Genomic DNA, 19,130 nt, shown 5'->3' with positions numbered 1-19,130 from the left:
TCGTCACCAGCCGACTGGACTACGGCAACGCACTCTACGCCGGAACCACCGCCAAGGTCCAGAAGAGACTCCAGCGCATCCAGAACGCCTCAGCCAGACTCATCCTCGACGTCCCACGACACAGCCACATCTCCGGACACCTAAGAGACCTGCACTGGCTCCCAGTCAACAAGGGAATCACCTTCCGCCTCCTTACCCACGCTCACAAAGCTCCCCACGATCAAGGCCCGAGCTACCTCAACAACCGCATCACCTTCTACGCTCCCAAACGCCACCTCCGATCTGCCAGCCACGCCCTCGCCGCCGTCCCACGCATCCGTAGCGCTACTACAGGAGGAAGGTCCTTCTCCTACCTGGCCGCCAAGACCTGGAACTCCCTCCCGGCCGACCTGCGCCTGACCCAAGACCACCTCTCCTTCAGGAAGAAGCTCAAGACCTGGCTGTTCGAGCAGTAGCGGCACCCCCCCCCCCAAGCGCCTTGAGACCCTACGGGTAGGTAGTGCGCTCTATAAATGTCTTTGATTGATTGATTGATTGAGTGAAGCCACAGACATCACCCCATCCCCAAGACCTCTACGACAAGCTTGGAACCCCTTTCCACTTCAAGATCAAAAACCTCTAATACAACTTCATTAACCATCGATCAGGCACCAAAGACAGCCCCCGCCCCCTAGAAACACCAGCTGGCCCACCATCTCCAACTGGACACCGATCACCGCCGAAGACGCTGCCTCGACCATGAAAAGAATCAACTCGGGGGGGCCCCAACGACCCCTGCCCCCTCACATCTACAACAGAACCGCGGCCGCCATCACACCTGAAGTACAACGCACCATCAACACCACCTTCAAAACAGTGCACCTTCCCAGATGACTGGAAGCGCGCAGAAGTCAGACCATTGTTCAAGATGCCCACAGCTGACCCCACCAACCCCAAAAACTATCGGCCCATCTCGCTCCTCCCCTTCGCAGCCAAAGCTGCAGAGAAAACAGTCAACAGGAAACGTACACGATTCATTGAAGAGAACCCCGTCCTCGACCCATCCCAATCCGGACTCTGAGGCAACCACAGCACAGAGACTGCCCTACTTGCCGCCACAGACGACATCCGCACCCTCCTGGACCAAGGCCATTCCGCAGCCCTCATCCTACTCGACCTATCAGCGGCCATCGACACCATCTCCCACCACACACTAGTCGCCAGACTACATGAAGCAGGCATACAAGGAACAGCCCTGGACTGGATCCGATCATTCCTCACTGGAAGAAGCCAAAGGATCAGACTCCCACCCTTCCTCTCCGACCCCACGAAAATCACCTGCGGAGTCCCACAGGGTTCATCCCTGAGCCCCACCCTCTTCTACATCTACATGGCCCCCTTCGCAGCCATCGTCCAACAACACGGCCTCAACATCGTATCCTACACCGACGACACCCAGCTCATCCTCTCCGTCCCCAAAGACCCCACCACTGCCAAACTCAACTTCCAGAAAGGAATGCAAGACGTCACAGTCTGGATGACCAACAGCTGCCTGAAGCTCAACGGAAAGAAGATAGAAGTCCTCGTCCTCGGTACCACCCCTTCTGCATGGGACAGCACCTGGTGGCTGGCGGCCCTCGGAAGCCCACCTACCCCCTCAGACCACGCAAAGAACCTCTGCATCGTACTCGACTCATCACTCACCATGAACGGACAGGTCAGCGCCATCACCTCCAGCTGCTTCAACACCCTCCACATCCTCCGCAAGTCCTACAAGTGTATCCGCCCTAAGTCAAGGAAGACAGTCACCCACACACTCATCACCAGCAGACTGGACTATGAAAACGCACTCTATGCTGGCATCAACAAGTCCCTACTCCGCAAACTTCAGACAATACAGAACACCGCCACCAGACTCGTCCTCGACATTCCCCAACACAAACACATCAGTCAACACCTACGAAGTCTCCACTGGCTCCCCATGGAGAAAAGAGTCACTTTCAAAATCCTCACTCACGCCTACAAACGCCTACTCAACAACGGAACCAAATACCTCAACGACAGAATCAACTTCCACATACCCAAAAGAAATATAAGATCTTCCAACCTCGCACTGGCCGAAACCTAGCCCATCCACAGAGCCAGAGCAGCTGGAAGAACCTCGCAAGCCCAAAATCATTTGTTTGCAAATATGGTATGCATGCTTGAAAAGAATGTGGACTATGATATGCCCAGATTTTAAAAATCCAAAACCGCTGCACCATGTCGTGCTCCGGAGCAAAGAGAACAGGCGCCTGTTCTGCGCCTGCAGATGAAAGTGAAGCTGAAAATCCACATTTCAAAACCCCCTAAAGGAAAACAGTTTACAGTGAATCAATCTGATTCAGACAATAATGTGAACCAGGTGGCAAGTGAAGATGAGAATACAGTAGTATTAATAAGTGGATCTGAAGATAAGAATGTGCATCACGAAGGTAAGTGGCCCGAATTAGTGATTGGTAAAATAAAGTGTTGAAGAGAGTCCAAAGACCATAAACAATTGAGGAGAAGTCAGAACCAGCAGTACAAGACTTCAGTGATAGTGAAAGTGAACAGTTTGTAGCTAAAATGACCAACAAGACTAGCAGTGCCAAATAAAAAGCATGCAACTCCTGAATGGCCTTACCTAGCTCACATTGAGCTAGATGTGAAAATGATCAAATTAGCCAATTGGGATGTATAACAGTGTCTCAGACACTGTTTGTGGTTCCTAATGGGGTCGCAAATTGCATGCCTCATGAGTATTAATGAGGCAGGCGCAATTTGCGACCCCATTAGGATTGGCTAGCACTCCCAGGGATGGTGGCCTGCTGGGGTCAGCAGACCACCATGTCTGGGACTGCTTTTAAATAAAGAAGTATTTTTGTTTTTTAAAGGCAGCCCCTTTTTCCTTAAAAAAACAGGATGCATTTAAAAAAGAAAAATAAAACTTTTCAGTTTCATTTTTGTAAGCAGGCAGTTGTCCCTGGGACCACTTCCTGCTCATAAAAATATTTACTCACATACTCACAAAGAGGAAGGGGTCCCCTGGGGACCCCTTCCTGTTTGCGAGTGGTCTACCACTTACTTGAAGTAGAAGGTAAACTGTGAGTGTTTTGCGGCCGCAAATGCAGACGAAAAACAATTGTTTATGGCATGGTGACTCGCTATTATGAAGGGATACCCCTTCTTAATAGGAGGAGTCGCAAATGCTATTTTGCGAGTCAATGACTCTCAAAATAGCATTTTTACATGCCATCACCTTTTTTTGCGGTCACAAATGGGAGGATCTCCTGTTTGTGGTTGCAAAAAAGGGTCGTACATCTGGCCCCAGGAGTCTATTTCTGTTTCTAATCATTTGAGATTGATAATCAGTGCTTAATTTGAGCCAGTGGTTTCCGTTGCTCAGTGGCAGCACTTAATTGACAACACCGGCACTTGCTACAGAGCACCACATGGTGGAGAGGTTTGACTAATTTCGAAATGAGCACAACAATTGTTTAATATTTTAATATACATTAAAGATGAGTAATACTGGTCACCCAAGCCATTCTTACAGCTTTGGGCGGCCTGGAATAGTCTGATCTGATTGTCACACTTGTGTGGGTGTGATGGTTAGTAGTTGTGTATGTCATATCATGGGCAGTGCTGGCAGGAGCAATTTCAGATGCAAGCTGCAGTGGCCTCCTGACGAGGGCCCTGGCACTTATTTATTTACACATTAAGTACTGTTGATAATATACCCTAATTCAAGAAGATCTGGCATGACTAAAAATAAGCTTGTGTGCAAACTGAGTGAACTGGAGTGAGAATTTAATAAAGAATATAATAAAAGAATGGTGAACATTAGTAGAAGCTAGAGAGATTGAATTTCAAAAAGAGCATGGATAGAAATTCAGGAATTTCAAAATGTGTCCTTGTCTGAGAGGAAAGCAAGAAAGCAAGGGGATAATGTGTATGGTGCATGAAAAACCTCAGAATGGTGAGCCAATAGAAATAGTCGGGTTGGAAAGAGTGAGTATTATGTGAAATATGAGGTTGATGATAAGTTTTGAATGGTCTACTATCAATATTAAGAGGAATTCATTATGTCTCTGGTTGAACTGCTTATGTTAACCTCCCATGTAATTAGGTGGAAGCTGCTATCTTACTTTGGTCCATCAAGAAGACTTATGCTACTTGATTAGCTGACAACTTGGATCCTGTTGGGGCAAATTTCCTCATACATTTAACACCACCCCAACCCTGGCAGGTGCTTTATCTTACATCTTATCAGATTATCAAAGATAACATCAACACTTGCTTTGAATTTTTACCACAACAGATTTTTTTAATTTCTTAGTGAGTCCACAAAATGTAAACCGGGTCTTCAGGCTTTGCCAATGATTGTTACGGTTATCGGTGCTTTTATTTAGTTTAAATTAAACTTGAACGTATAAGAAAATGTATCAAGGAATTCAGTTTAGTTACTTTCACAACTTATAAAATGATCAGAATATAAGAGGCAAATAACAATTGAAAGGCGGGCGTAGGCAAAAGCATGCCAGGTTTGCATGCAGAAAAACAGTGATGGTAGCTGCTACCCTTAGGGACCCCTATTGAAAAGGCATGTATGAGCTCCCCTTTAAAATAATATAAGTACTGGAAGATTAAGGAAAGCAGAAGTACAAAAGAGAATCCCCATGCCCAAGACTTGTATGACAATGAAAACACTGAAGATGTAGTCTAAATTGGGATGTGTGACAAGCTGCTGACAAAGGCCTAATGACTTTGGGTTCCAGTCAGTGACGTTGTTAGACTGCGGTAGATGATGCTACACCATAATAGTATGAGTTTACAATAAGAGTGTTCAGTCATCTCCAATACCAATAAAATGTGCATATGTACCTCAGTATTATTACCTGCGTCACATAGAAGTACTGCTGAAAAGCCCGTAAGACATCACCGTTGATATGGACTTCCTCTCTTCCATATATTTCTTCTGGGCAGACTTCACAACCAGTCACTGCACTTTCCCATGGGAACTTTGCACCCTGCGAAAAGTTAGAGAGAATGCACAAATGATGTTTTGAGTTTCTGTTTAAATATGGACTATGCTATTGACCTATGTGTGTTAAGAACCATAGTCTAGATATCTGATTGCCACCAATGTCTAGTCAGTCCTCTTCTCTTTGGTCCCACATGCCTTTTCAAGGTACCACCCTGTTGAGCTTTGGTAAGTTACTTCAGATGTACACACTGTGCCATCTGCCAAGCCAGCAGCACCTTGCCCTTTGAATACAAAGTAGCTGAACTCTGTGTAATTTTCTGACCCTTAACACAGCCAATCCAGAAATGGGTTATTGTAGTCAAAGGCAACTTTGCCCTTGCGCAACAATCATGGTATATCACATGTTTTTCAAGCTACATAACACTGCAAGAACTGTTGATATTTACGGTCACTCAAAAAGGCAATGTATTTATAAGTTGCTGTTACTCACTATGACCTCTCCACATTTAATCTCTCAGACGATAGGCGTTTAACATTTACATTTGTATTGATTTAATTGTGAATAGGCAAACTATTTACAGCACTCTCCCAAAGTACCTTCTCTCTCGCAGAAGCTCCATCCTTCAAATATTTGTATTGTTGTGCTGCCTTGTGAGCCTTGGTATGGGTGCAGACAAAGTGTTTGCCAGCCCATCTGTACTGGCCCACTGCTAATGTAGTGTGTGTGACAGCAGGAAGCTTAGCCCTGGTGTGATGCGCAGCAGGACAGCCCTGATCCAGCCTGTGCCCTCCTCAAGATGTGGGCAGGTCTGCCCTGGGCAGGTCATATAGGAAGTGTCTAGGGAGACAGACGTGTTACACCTAATTCTTCATAGTCACTTGTGAATAGAGAAACTAAGTTAAAACAGAGTATTGGGCAGGGCAGCTCCACAGCCCTGAGACCAAGCAGCCCGGAGAGAATTTGTGCAAAACGCAAACCAGGTACTTCGCCCTTAGTGGCTCCGCTGAAGCACAGCACTCGTCGTTCTAGGGAGGATCAGTCCACGTCATATTAAAGTTTAAAGCACAATATTTCTGCAATGAGCAAGAGCTTGCTGGCCCTGTACATGGGAGACACATGCCCGCCTCCATGACATGCATAGAAGCACTCAACTCAAAGAATCACTTGCCCTAAACATGGATGCCCCGGTTGGTCTGTTTCCCATTTGGGTCGTACGTTTGCTCAGTGCAGAGATCTTTGGAACATTCAGATGAACAACTCAGAAAAAGTACAAATCATTGTTTAAAATCAATATCCACTGATAGATCCTCATGAGAGCAGGTCATATCATTGTGATGCTACCATGATTCCAGTAACGCCCTTACCATAATCGTGTTATTACTGTACATTTAGAATACATGAGAATTAAAATGTAGTAAAAGCACTCGCCCCTGTTTTTCCTCAATTAAAGATGCCCATTTTGGAGTTCAGTTAAGTGGCGGCACCACATTTCTCATGAAACAATACCACTTCCACAAAAACTAAAATTCTGCTAAGTATACAGAAAACGACTTCCAGCACATTTAGAATGTGGTGCCACCCATATGACAAGCACGGGATGAGGGCTTTAGTATCTTACTTACAAGAAGTCCCTGCATTCTGGCGTTATTGAGCGCCCCGCTCAGAGTTCGGATCCGATAAGCCAGTACAGCACGAGCTAGCTCCGGATAGAACAGCACGATATTGGGGTACATCCAGGTGTCCTGTACAAAGATGGGGAACATTTCAAACACATCACTTACAAACGCCCTGGAAGTGGGAGAGCGAAAGACATTAAATACTACAATAGAACCTGCACAATAAGGCTCGGAGGGCATTTGGTAACAATCTTAGCAAACATCCAGAAAGATGGAAACACATCAACTACAGCAGAGCAGGGGTTTTATGACCGACAGGAAAACTATCTTACATGATCAGATCAGGAGAAGTGAAGGGGCTTTGATTTAATAGTCTGATAAAATACTTAGAATTATTGATCCCTTGAAGCAGACAGCTTCAGAAAGTTTATACACAACTCTAAAATTAAAATCCTCATTTCTGACCAGGGCTGCACGTTTGGGGTAAGTGAACTATGTTTGTAATAGGAGTTCTACATAGTGAGTACAGGATGCACACTTCAAACAAGAGTTCAGTTTTTGGAGTAGGAGTTCTGCATAGGAAATAAGAAAGATAATAATAATAAAGGCATTTGTAAAGCGCCTGGTTACGCCATCCCGGCGTGTCCCCGCGCTGTGGGGAAAGGACTATCATAGACAAGCACAGACCCTACAGTGACACAGGAAACTAATTACTAAACAGATGAGTTTTCAATAGTCGCCTAAAGTTAGTTTCCGACCTCTCCAGCTTGAGGCCGACCGGAGGTTTGTTCCAGTTTTGTGCGGCTAGGAAGCGGAATGAGCGGCCGCCCATTCTCGCTTTCCTTATCTTAGGGACTGCCAACTGCCCAGTACCACAAGATCTCAGAGCCCTTCCTGGTAGATACCTGGTGACCAGACTCCCCGGATATGCCGGCGCCTTTTGCCAGAGAATACGATGGCAGAAGAGAAGAGATTTAAACAACACCCTTTTTTAGGTTTCGCCTGGGGCACGGAGCGTTAGCTCCGCCCCCAGGAGAAATCTCTAGTTTTCAGTAAGGGGGACTTGAATACGCCCCTCTGTTCCATTGGCTAGCTCCATAAATGGAGGCTAGCCATTGGAACAGAGATCTGTCCGTCAAGGCCGGACCAGATTCGGGGGCATACCCGAGATTTTTTCCATCTCCACCCTTTTTGGCTCGTCATCGGGCGGTGGGCGTGTTTATTTTTTTCTTCTTTCTGCAGCATCCTTCCTCACACCAGCTGGATGGCTTTCCATGTGAGGACGCAGACCTGACCGGCTCTCTACTCCGAGCCGACACAATGGAAGGTGATATGTTGCCAGTGCCCGTTCCCGCCCCTGCCCCCCTCTCCCGCTCTCCGTGTGTTCGTTCCCGCCCCAGCCCCCCCCTCCCGCTCTCCGTGTGTTCGTTCCCGCCCCCCCTCCCGCTCTCCTGTGTTCGTTCCCGCTCCTGCCCCCCCCTCCTCCCGCTCTCTGTATGCCCCCAGGAGGGGCATGGGAGGTGAATCTGTCCGTCAACGCGGACCCGTTTTCGTGTTTTCTTCCGTGCTCCAGCTGGGCGTTTTTTTGCTGTCTGTATCTTCCGGCCGGCCAATCCCTGCGCGGCCGGCCGGAAGTCCCGCCCCCCGCAGCCCGGAGACAGGAGAACAACCATGGCGGGCGCTCTGCCGGGCTCCCGAGAGCTGAGGGAGCCCAGCGGCATCAGAGGCGGGAGAGCCCTGCAGCGTTATCCGCTTCCCTGGTTCACGCGCTGATGGCGGGGTGGGGTCGGGACAGGGAAACCAACCCGTAGATCATAGCACAGGCCGCCTGCTTCCCCGATCCGATGTCTGCGTCCAGAACCTCTCAATCACCGAGCTCTTCTCTCCTGTGGAAGGCGATCCGGTCTTCGGTACGTTTCCTCGGGTCCCGCATGACCGAACTGTTCATCTCCTGTCGACCGCTCTGCTCATTCTTAGCAAGCGAAGTCCTGTAGATGGAACTCTCTGAGGGGGACTGTCAGCAATAACACTTCCCTCAATGTCTCTGAACTCCGGGGTCTGTAGCGCTGTGAGATGGAGACGTTGGCTAAAACTGGAGCTTGTTTATTATTTGCTCTTACAGCATTCCTTATACTAATTATTTAACTCTCATGCGATGGTCAGCTCCCTGTCTACGCAGCATAGAACGTTGCCATATTTAAACCACGCTGGCCGTATATTCAACAAATGAAAGTTTATTTCACAGTGCTGTTGCCTTATTTTACTTCGTTTAGTTTTATTTCCCTTGTTTCTAATAGCTGGTCTGGGGTTGGAATTTCTCACCCTTAGTGTTTATAACCGTTTATTTCCGGTGATCGTGAGCAAACGTCCCACCTGCTTAAAAGATAGTGTTTGGTGAACAGCAATGCCCCTGCCGCCCCTCCTCAAAAAAACAGGATGTCCCCAGGGAACAGCCATCAATGAGGGGGCGGGCTCCGTGCACTCCCTGCTCCCCCTGCCACAGGCCTGTTTGTAGGAGGCTCCGCTGCGGGCGTGGTAGGTGCTCTGCAAAGATCGTTTTTGACTTTTTTGTCCCACTCGCCCATCTGATTTTCCAGAATGGTTTCTTGTTGGGGGAGGGGGTAGCAGCCAAATATACTTGAACGAGTGATATTTCTGCTTTTGGCTGTCTGTCAGGGAAGTTGTGTGGGGGGGCTCTGTGTGTGTGTGTGGAGGGCTCTGTCTGGGTGTGTGGGGGGGCTCGCAGTGTGTGTGAGGGCTCTGTGTGGGTGTGTGTGGGTGGGGCTCTGTGTGGGGGTGTGTGTGTGGGGGGGGCTCTGTGTGGGTGTGTGTGTGGGGGGCTCTGTGGGTGTGTGTGTGGGGGGGGCCCTGTGTGTGTGGGGGGGGCTCTGTGTGGAGGGGATCTGTGCGGGGGGGCTCTCTGTGGGTGTGGGTGTGTGTGGCATTTGCGAGACATTAAGCTATTGGCATTGTAAATGACAATGCCATTTATTTATCGGTTTTCAAAACGAACACATAAATAAAAAAATTGTCATTTACAATGCCAATCGCTCTAACTTTTCCAAAGGCGAAACCATTGCATTGCAAATGCTTGTTTAAATGGCAGCCAATGAAGAGCATCAAGGGCGGGCTTCGACGCCGCCCTTCTTGGCAGCCTTATAAACAACCGTGCTGTCGCATTCTGCAGGACCTGTAGTCGTCCCAGATTCTTTGCAGATGCTCCCAAATATAATACATTCCCGTAATCAATACGGGAAGTAATGAGGGCATGAGTCATTGTCTGTCTGGTTTCCAATGGGAGTAGGTCTAGAGTTTTGCGTAAGATTTTCAAAACACCAAAGCATTTTCCCACTACGCGACGGATATGACCATCATAGGAGAGGTTGGGGTCCACCCAAACCACAAGATTCTTTGCCTCTGTACAGGGTGTAGGGGTAGGGCCCAGACACTGTGGCCACCAGTCTGAGGTCCAGCTGGATCTGTCTCCCCCTATCATCAGCACCTCGGTCTTGTCACCATTTAACTTTAAGCAGTTCTTGTTCATCCAGGAGGCAAGCTCCTGCATACATGCCTTAAAGTTGGAAGCCTCGACCGAGGGTGCCTGGGACAAGGAGATCAGCAGCTGGGTGTCATCTGCATAGGAGACTAACTCCACCCCAAACGCCTGTACTACCTCTGCCAGCGGAGACATATACAGGTTGAACAGAGTGGGGCTTAGGGCAGAGCCCTGAGGCACCCCCTGTTCCAGTGCAACATCCTTGGACCGAAAAGTTCCTCTTTGGACCTGGAAACTGCGCCCTGTCAAGAAAGATTTCAGCCAGCCTATAGCAGGACTCGAGACACCACCTTTGTTCAAACACTGCAGCAAGTTGTAGTGCGCCACAGTGTCGAACGCTGCGCTTAGATCTAACATTATCAGCGCCAGGGTGTGTCCCGCGTCCATCCCCTGCCTAATGGTATCTGTGGCCCTTAGTAGGGCGGTTTCCGTAGAGTATCCCGCCCGAAAACCTGATTGAAAGGGGTGTAAAAGATTGGCCACCTCCAGATACGCCATCAGTTGCTTGTTGACCACCTTCTCTGCTACCTTGGCCATATAAGGCAGAAGTGAAATAGGTCTCAGGTTTTCGAGAATATCATGGCTGATGGTAGGTTTCTTCCTAATAGGCAGGACCACGGCTCTCTTCCAATTCACTGGCAGCGTATGCGATGATAAGGATATATCCAGAACATGCCTGATGTAAGGCTCCAGAATCTCCAAACTCTCCCCTAACACCTTAGGAGGAGCAGAGTCTCTAGGGAAGCCCGACTTGACACTGAGACAGATGCTTTTTAAAATCTCAGGAGGGGGGTCTGAAAAACATGTCAGACTCCGCCCGTCTTACTGTCTCCCCCCAGTTCCTCAAAATCCAATCCACTACCTGGACTGCCCGTAAAAGTAGAGTAGATGTTTCTCACCTTCTGAAAGAAGAATTCTGCCACCCTATTACATTCAACTTCTGAATCGTCCCTGGGTGCATTTAAACTGGCCACAGAGGAGATCTCCTTGTAGATTTTAAACATCTCCTTAGAGAAGTTCTCCGCATTTCCAATTCTAACTTTGTAATGTGCGGCCTTGGCTCCTCTCAGTAAGACTTGATATCTCCTCTGTCCTTCCCTGTAAAGTAGCCTGTCAAGATAACAAGGATATTAGGAGCTTGAAGTATTTTTCCAAATGTCGAACTGTTATCTTTGTATGAGTTTTTTGGGTGAATAACAGTTCTACTGTCGGAATAAGTGTTCTGTGTCTGCACTTTTAATAGGTGCTCTACATGTTTAGTTAGGGCTGTGCACTTGAAAGAAGAGTTGAGGGCTTCTAGTGTGAGTTCTTGCATATGAAATGAGAAAGAAACATTTGGGATAAGAGCTCGAAGGGCCAGATGTATGTAGCACTGGTTGCACAAATACTGGTTGCAAATCGTGACCAGTATTATGCAATCAGTGTGGTATTTTGCGACCTGACCTAGGTACTAATAGGTTTGGTTAGCAAAATACTGATTCCTAGGGGGTCGCAATTCGACCTACCTCATAAATATTAACGAGGTTGATCGCAAATTGCAACGCACTAGGAACCGTTGCCATCAAAGTGATTTCAGGCTTGCTGAGGTCAGCAGACCACCATGTCTGTGATTGCTTTTAAATAAAGCACTTTTTTCAAATACAGCCCATTTTCCTTACACAAAAACAGGCTACATTTTAAAAAAAACATATATATATATATACTTCCGCCAATGAGGGAGATGCTGGACATTCAAAGGAGGGGGTGGAGTTACACTTGGTATACAGCGGCATTTGAGAAAGGCCGTAAGGCTGAAATGCATCATGCTACGCTGTGCTGAATAAAGAAGCTTCCAACGTCTCCCTTCTCCTTTTTCCAACAGAATTTGGATGTGTTACATATATTTATATATATATATATATATATATATATATATATATATATATATATATATATATATATATATATATATATATATATATATAAAACATTTTTTTAAAGTAGGCAGTGGTTCATGTGGCCACTGACCACTCTTAAAAACAAAAAAATCAATATTCACTAAAAAGAAGGGGAGGGGGAATTCTACCATTCCTTGAGGGTGGTTAAAGTGATGTGCAATTCTGTTTAATTGAGCCACGGGTAGGTTTGGCACATGGGTCGCATCGCCTTGTACAAGGGAAAGGCGCAGAGAATGAATAAAGATCCTCGAAGTTGGATGCTGGAAGATGTTATTAGAGAAGATCAGGGGAAAGGTTACGGGGTGTGTGATTGGGTTGGGGTGGTTCATCAGGGGTCACACCAGCGTCACCTGCACCTGAAATTGCACCAGCATCACCTGAACCTACCCTCGTGCCATTGTAAAAAGGGAATGGAACAGGCAAAGCATAAGGGGTTAATACTAGGAGTAGGTTTATAAGAAGGTTGCCAGACCCTCTAAACTCAGGGATTAAATTTGCTGAAGAGAAATCTTATATCTTTGTAGGAAAATAAAAGAATATTCCTAAAATGCAAGATGTTTGACATGAACGTACACATTGCCCATTATGTTTTTTTTTCTCTTTGTTTAGTTAACCAACTGTCTTAGTTTAACATAAGGCCCTTATGCTCAAATGTTTTAATATAAGAGGGGGGTGCTGTGATGAGGTTTGTATATGTATCAGGCAGGGGCAGGGGGATGTCCAAGTATGAGCGCCGTACTGGGGAATCTATGGAACGGAGCTAGCGAGGGGAATATAGAATGCGGGAAAGAGGAGGAAAGTACTTGATGAGGGAAAAGGAGCCGGTGTGTAGTCATCATTACAACTTGCAGCTGCTGTACAGGAGCAGCCCAAAGAACCCGAAAGCAGGAGGAGTGTGGAGTAGGGTATGGCTGAGCGGCAAGCCCGGTGCGCAAGGTGAGCAGCGGGCCTAGGTCTGACCACAGAGGCCGCTCTTAGTAAGCTTAGCTGCTCCTTGCGGGCCAGATGAGCTCCTGCCAGTGCCGCACTTCACATACTGCGCTCCCGGCGGCGAGGGGACGCTGGTGGTTTGAACTGGCTGCACGCCTGCTCGCTACTCTGACATCACTCCTGTTGGCGGCCTGCTTCGGGCAGGGCAGCGGCGGCAGGCATGATGGGGGACGGATGCTCAACGAGCGGTAAACTGCGCCACTCCCCCTCCCGTGCTCAGACATTACTTGCACATCCCACCACATTCAGCAGACAGGAGCAGGACAGGCGGACCTGCAGCCAGCAGGTAAATAGAAGAGGCCACAGAGACGCCTGATTGGGGCCTACCTCCCCCCATCGCCGTTTTGACTCTATTCCTGCCTGTCTCCCATGTCTGATGCAGAGCAAGGCTCAGGGGGTTATGGAGAGCGACATTGTGAGTATACTGTGAGCTCTGTGAGTGGTGTGAGACCAAGCTTCACCACGTGAGACAAGGGGATATCGTGGAGGCAAAGTCTTAGGTCAGTGTGGGCTTTTTTTCAGGCCAGTAGCATGCCGCCCCCCTCTGGCATCCGGCCCTTCACCATGCGACCCACCTACCCATTCACTCAGCATGATCAACACTAGTGACTCTTCGGGCAAAGTGGAAAACTAATTAAAGCAATTAAACAAAAATAAATAAAAGCAAGTAACGTAAGAGTAAATCTAATATAAATCAAGCCACACAGTCTTAACATCAATGGCACTCGACTCAACTTCAGCCAGCAACTGCATGAGAAGTGGGGGGAGGGGGGAATGGAAATGCCTCCCCATTGGTTATAAGAGAAGTAGCATTTTCAAGAGAGCTGAATGCTATTGCAAAGGGTTGTTTAATTTGAGGCAGACTTTCACCATGACCAAAAGGGGAGTAAGGCACAACAGAAGCCCTATATTGAGATCAGTAGGGAACAAGGATGATCATGATGCTGAGAACTCAAGAAACGTAAAACCTGGGCCTGGGCCAGCCAGTTCCATTAGGCAAATAATTTACCAGAGTGAAAAGCTCAAAAAAAGAAAAGCTCTGAGGAAAGATCAGAGAAACAAACATATATCACCCTGGATGACGTGGCTCAACCAGCTTTAGTCCACCATGAGGGCAGCACAGAACCACATGGAAGGCTGGGGACATCACCCAATCAACGTGCCAATTCCTGTCCAAATCTTGAGGAGCAACTCTCAGCAATTTGAGCTATCTTTCACATCCATGTCTATTTCAACTGAAAGTCCGCAAGTCTCCAGTCTTGCACCCAACATGACTTTAGGGGACAGCAGCAGGATCATCAATAGCCTTAAGAACATAAGGCAAGATGGGGCCCTGGGACCAAGTGGGCTCCCAGGCACTCTTTCAAGGAGGATCATACTTTTTGGGCATCCCTGCATTCCTATCTCTACCAGCATTGCTTTGCAACAGCCACAGTCCCAAATTCCTGGGGAGGATCAATCCTCCACCCAGTACATAATAAAAAGGGCAACAACATAGACCCAGCTAGCCACAGAATGATTGCGCTGCTGGACACTGAAGAAAAGGCTTTTGCTAGCACCACACTACAATATTTGGAAAATTGGGTCAAAGCGGCCATTTTTTCAATCAGGATTCAGGGATGGGGCCTCCGCCGCCGACAGCACTTTAGCACTAGCATATTTGGTGGAGCAGGCAAACCAGCCCCACAATCCCCCACTATTCGCATTCTTCGATTACACCGCAGCATTCAATGGCGTGGATTGGCACATTCTTTGGAATAAATTAAAAAGCTGGGGAATTCCTCAAAAACTGCTAGATGCAATTACTGCGCTCCACTGTCAAACCTGGGTGAGAATCAAGCTTTCGGAAAATATGGTAACCAGCAAGGTTTATATGGAACAAGGACTAAAACAAGGGTGTGTCCTTGCACCGATGCTCCATATCCTGTACACTGTTGACCTAGGTCAATCTCTATAAGCAGCAAATCTGCTAGTGCCCAAAATCGGTCAGACGCCCTTATTTTTAATGCAGTACGCAGATGACATGATCCTAATAGACCACACTAAGGTGCGAATGCAGAACGCCCTGGACACTTTAAATGTATAGATTAAAAACAAGATGGTGGCGAACTGCGCTAAAACAAAGGTGGTCATATTTGGGCGGTACTCTAAAAAGCTCAAGCTGCAATGGAGACTTGGAAACCTGAAAATGAGGAGTGCCCTTAAGTACAACTACCTGCGAGTGTGGTTTGCAGCCAACGGAAAGCCAAAATTGCACATTATCCATGTAGAAAAACAGTAAGCTACGCTTTGTGTAAACTACTTACAAGTCTGCATAGCCCATCATCTGAAGTAATACAGAGAGTAATAGTAGCTAAACTCTTTCCCTGGGGCCTTATTGGCTATGGTGCTATTACGAGCCTACAAGCACATTTTCGAATACCTTCCTACACCCGAAACTCCCTAGTGCGCTTAGAGTTCGGCTTGAATGAACAATATTTTGAGAACATGGCTGCCTTCATTTGGTACTACCATAGAGCACTCCTTCCAGCCCTAAACACAATGAAAGAGGTTCTGAGTGTTTATTCATAGCCGGAAAGAACTCCTGATAAGACTATTTAATTGAAGTGTGAACAAAACGAAATTTGGCTGGAGAAAATTGGGAAGATACCCCAGTCCATTCAAAATTGCATTGAAAAAAACAAGTAAGGCTCCTGTCAAGTCAGGACGATATCAAAATCATAAAATAATCTAAATGCATCATCAAGAATATATTAAAATTCGTACAGGGAAACCCCCTTCCAGCCCTACTTGAACAGTGCCTTAAGGAAGACAACGCTCAAGCACTTCCTCTATGCAAGACTCATGGTAATCCCAATTAAAGAACTAAAAGGAAGCTGAAAGTCACTCGCCAATGCAGGCTTGTGCAGTTTATGCCACTCAACAGAGGAAGCATTCAAGCTCCTAATATGCATTTTCCCGGCTCTTTTGAACGCACGTCGCATTTTATCACAGCCAGTATTCTAACTCAGGTAGTGCATACCTGTAAGAAAGCAAAGGAATTAAACTAGTGTAAGGTAAACCCCGGTTGAGTTGGCAAGCTTTGGCAAATTCATGGCTTTGCCCCAAAGTATGTTAATTGGTCAATCTCCACAAAATCACAGCGCAACACACAAACTATACGACTGAAGGAACTCCAGGGTAAAACAAGCATTTACAATGCATTAGGACTTGCATTTGTTGGAGTTGGAGATATTGGCATTGTAAATGTTTTTTATTGTATGTTTTTTCTTTGCAGTGGAGCAATTCTTTAAAGAAAGAAAATGCACACTATACCATATTATATGCTTTCATAGCAACTGTGCAGTAAAGCAATGGCTATGTTAACGTAAAGAAGTGTGAAATGATGAAAACAAATACAAACAAGTGTACTAATGAATATACTGAAAAACACATTCCCACAATTATCCTTGTAGTGCAATGTTAAATTCCACGTTATTACCATAGTACGGCGTAACTTACATGAGAAAATAATGTTTACTGTCTCACATAATGCATGTCACAATAACATTATAATGGAAGGCCGCTCTGCTTGGAGTCACATTGTTGAGGCTGTGGGATTTCATCTCAATTACTAGATTTAACCCTCTGAATCCTAGTTATGGTTAAATAACTTTGTTTATAAGCACTGCACATGACAAAACGACATGACAAAATGACACGCCATATCTTCTGATACGCTCACTGAGATATACTGTTAATGAACATTGATGAGGAAGAGAAGTGGAACCATGAGACATTGGATTCTCGCAAGTCAAACCCCCCACCTGCCCCCCACAATCAAGAACTGATAACTATCATATCACCCCAGCGGATCTGAATACATTCTATACACATACCTCGTAAATAACAAGTTTACCTGCGCTTGTTGCTCAAAAAGCAATGTTTTGAAACCCCATATTTTGAAGGGATGTTGTTCTAACCATGAATTATTTTTCGAAATGCCTGGATGTGACGTCATTATGGTGATTCACGGTTTACATTAAATGGGAGACCTGAACTAAGCCTGGTTTCCTTCTTCACGCTTCACAGTCACTAAGTCAGACATTACACTTAACTAATAGACTAGTCAATTTGTTGCGGAACCTAGAACTAATTGCAATACAATTTTTGTGAGTGGATTCTTATGGAAAATTTTCCGTAGACAACGATGGTGAAAAGTCTACCACTCTATCATGACGAGCTAATCCAATATGGCGGATTTTTCAAAATGGCTGCCCATTATTTGAGATATAGTGTATACCTGTTTATATGCCTATGTGTGGTATCATTTTATATGTTTTTAGGGACAGGAAAGTAAAAAATAACATAAAAAATTGTTTCTGATGACCATAATATCAAATAATCGTGGAATATGTCAGATAGACAAAGTTTGTATAATTTTTTCGTTGACTTATATGACAAATGAGACTTTTATTCTCTCAACACTGTTTTATGTTTCTGACCACGCCAAGAGATACAACCAGACCCCTATTATAACATTCAACCCGCCGCTTTTCCACAAAGCACTTAGCATCATAGCCAATGAATCACAGGATAGTCCTTTAACCCCTTGCGTGCTGCCGTTGGGCGACGGCAGCACTACCTCGCTAGTGCTGCCGTCGGCCAACAGCCGACGCGGCCCGCCCATTTTGCAGAAGTGCTGCACTGCCGCGAAATCGCAGCCGCGGCAAAGAGGTTAAAGAAGGTCATTCTGAGAATAGGAGGCCTGCACACAATCATGAGTTTTCTTGGATGCATCGGTTTTTTGATGAGTGGAGCAGGCTTGGTTGATATACATGAGATCATATATGCAGGGAAGCACATGCTTTCTGGTAAAGCTATTGCAAGAGGGATTCGTGGTCATCTTATAGATTCATCGGTTTTCCACACGGTTTTAGCAACACAAGCCCTAGATGATAACGACAATTTACAGGCAGCTAGATCGTTGTTTAATAATCTTCTTAATGGGGAGCTTTCTGTTGAGGATGTTACACATAATGCTGTTGTCGAAATTGCAACCAAACTGCTGAAGGCCAAAGATGAACTTAAATTTTACAGGATTCCTCGACTTTGGTTGCAATATTTGTAAATGGTCAACATCCTGAAACAATTCTTAAAAGCTGAAAGAACAGGAAATTGGCATCTACATCTTGCAATGTTAAAGGAGATGCTACCTTTTTTTGCAGCATGTGGCCATAATTTATATGCCAGTCCTGCACGACTGTATTATGAGAGAATGGTTGAGCTTGAATTTGAAGCTCCTGATGTATACACGGCATTTACAAATGGTCTGCATGTTGTCCGAAGAAGTAATAGGTTTTTGGGTGGCCTTTCCACTTATTTGGTAATTTTACAAGTTCTAATGAAGAATATAAAAGGATTCGGTGAAATGACCGATGGAAAAGGTATGACAGAACAGCAGCAGCTTGTCTGGGTTATGTCATGCCCTATTTGCGCCCATTTGAACGAATGCATCAAGGACTTTGCTTCAGTGAAGCATGCAGCAAGTGAGCAACATGTTACTATGACCAGTTCAAGAATTGAACGCGATAAAGGAGATACACAGAAAGTACTGGTATATGTAGAACAGCTCAATGTTTTTAGCGAGGCAGCAACCTGCGTAACATTGTCACAGGAGTTACTTATGGCAGTGATGTTAATCCTGAACTTGCAGAAGAAATTGGAAATAGAATTCTTAATGAGATGACGGACAAAAGAGTCTCTGAGTTCTCTTTCAGAAAAAGCAATCAGGTGAAGGTAATCAAATCAGTTCAATCTGTGAAATTGAAAGAAGAAACCTTTGTTATGGATCCTGAACTATTGTTTCAGGGGTTGTTGCTTTGTGCTCAGACTAGTGGCGTAGATTTGCAGGAGGTGTTTCGTTATGAGCTTTGCTCATACCCAGCTAGTTTATTCAATAAGCATGGACTTATGAGGGAATCTGGGAAGTCGCAGCTTGCCAATTATATTAAAGAGCAAGTACCAGCCGTTGCTAACATGCCCGAAAATATGCAGTTCGTCA

At 46.0% G+C, this 19,130-nt stretch overlaps 1 protein-coding gene across 1 annotated transcript in view; it reads right to left on the bottom strand.

Annotated features, from left to right (window-relative positions):
• PGGHG (protein-glucosylgalactosylhydroxylysine glucosidase) overlaps positions 1 to 19,130 on the bottom strand; it is a 328,346-nt gene that overhangs the window by 187,993 nt on the left and 121,223 nt on the right. Inside the window, exons 5-6 of the mRNA XM_086957811.1 lie at positions 6,611 to 6,730; positions 4,899 to 5,030 (exon numbers count right to left, since the gene is read on the bottom strand). Of these exons, the coding sequence (XP_086813937.1) occupies positions 4,899 to 5,030; positions 6,611 to 6,730 (252 nt within the window). The remainder of the gene's footprint in view (positions 1 to 4,898; positions 5,031 to 6,610; positions 6,731 to 19,130) is intronic.

The sequence above is a fragment of the Lissotriton vulgaris genome, chromosome 2_1, assembly GCF_964263255.1.
Source record: "Lissotriton vulgaris chromosome 2_1, aLisVul1.2, whole genome shotgun sequence".
NCBI classification, from domain to species: Eukaryota; Metazoa; Chordata; class Amphibia; order Caudata; family Salamandridae; genus Lissotriton; species Lissotriton vulgaris.
Note: the sequence above shows the minus strand (reverse complement) of the source record. Positions and strands in the feature narration are given on the sequence as shown.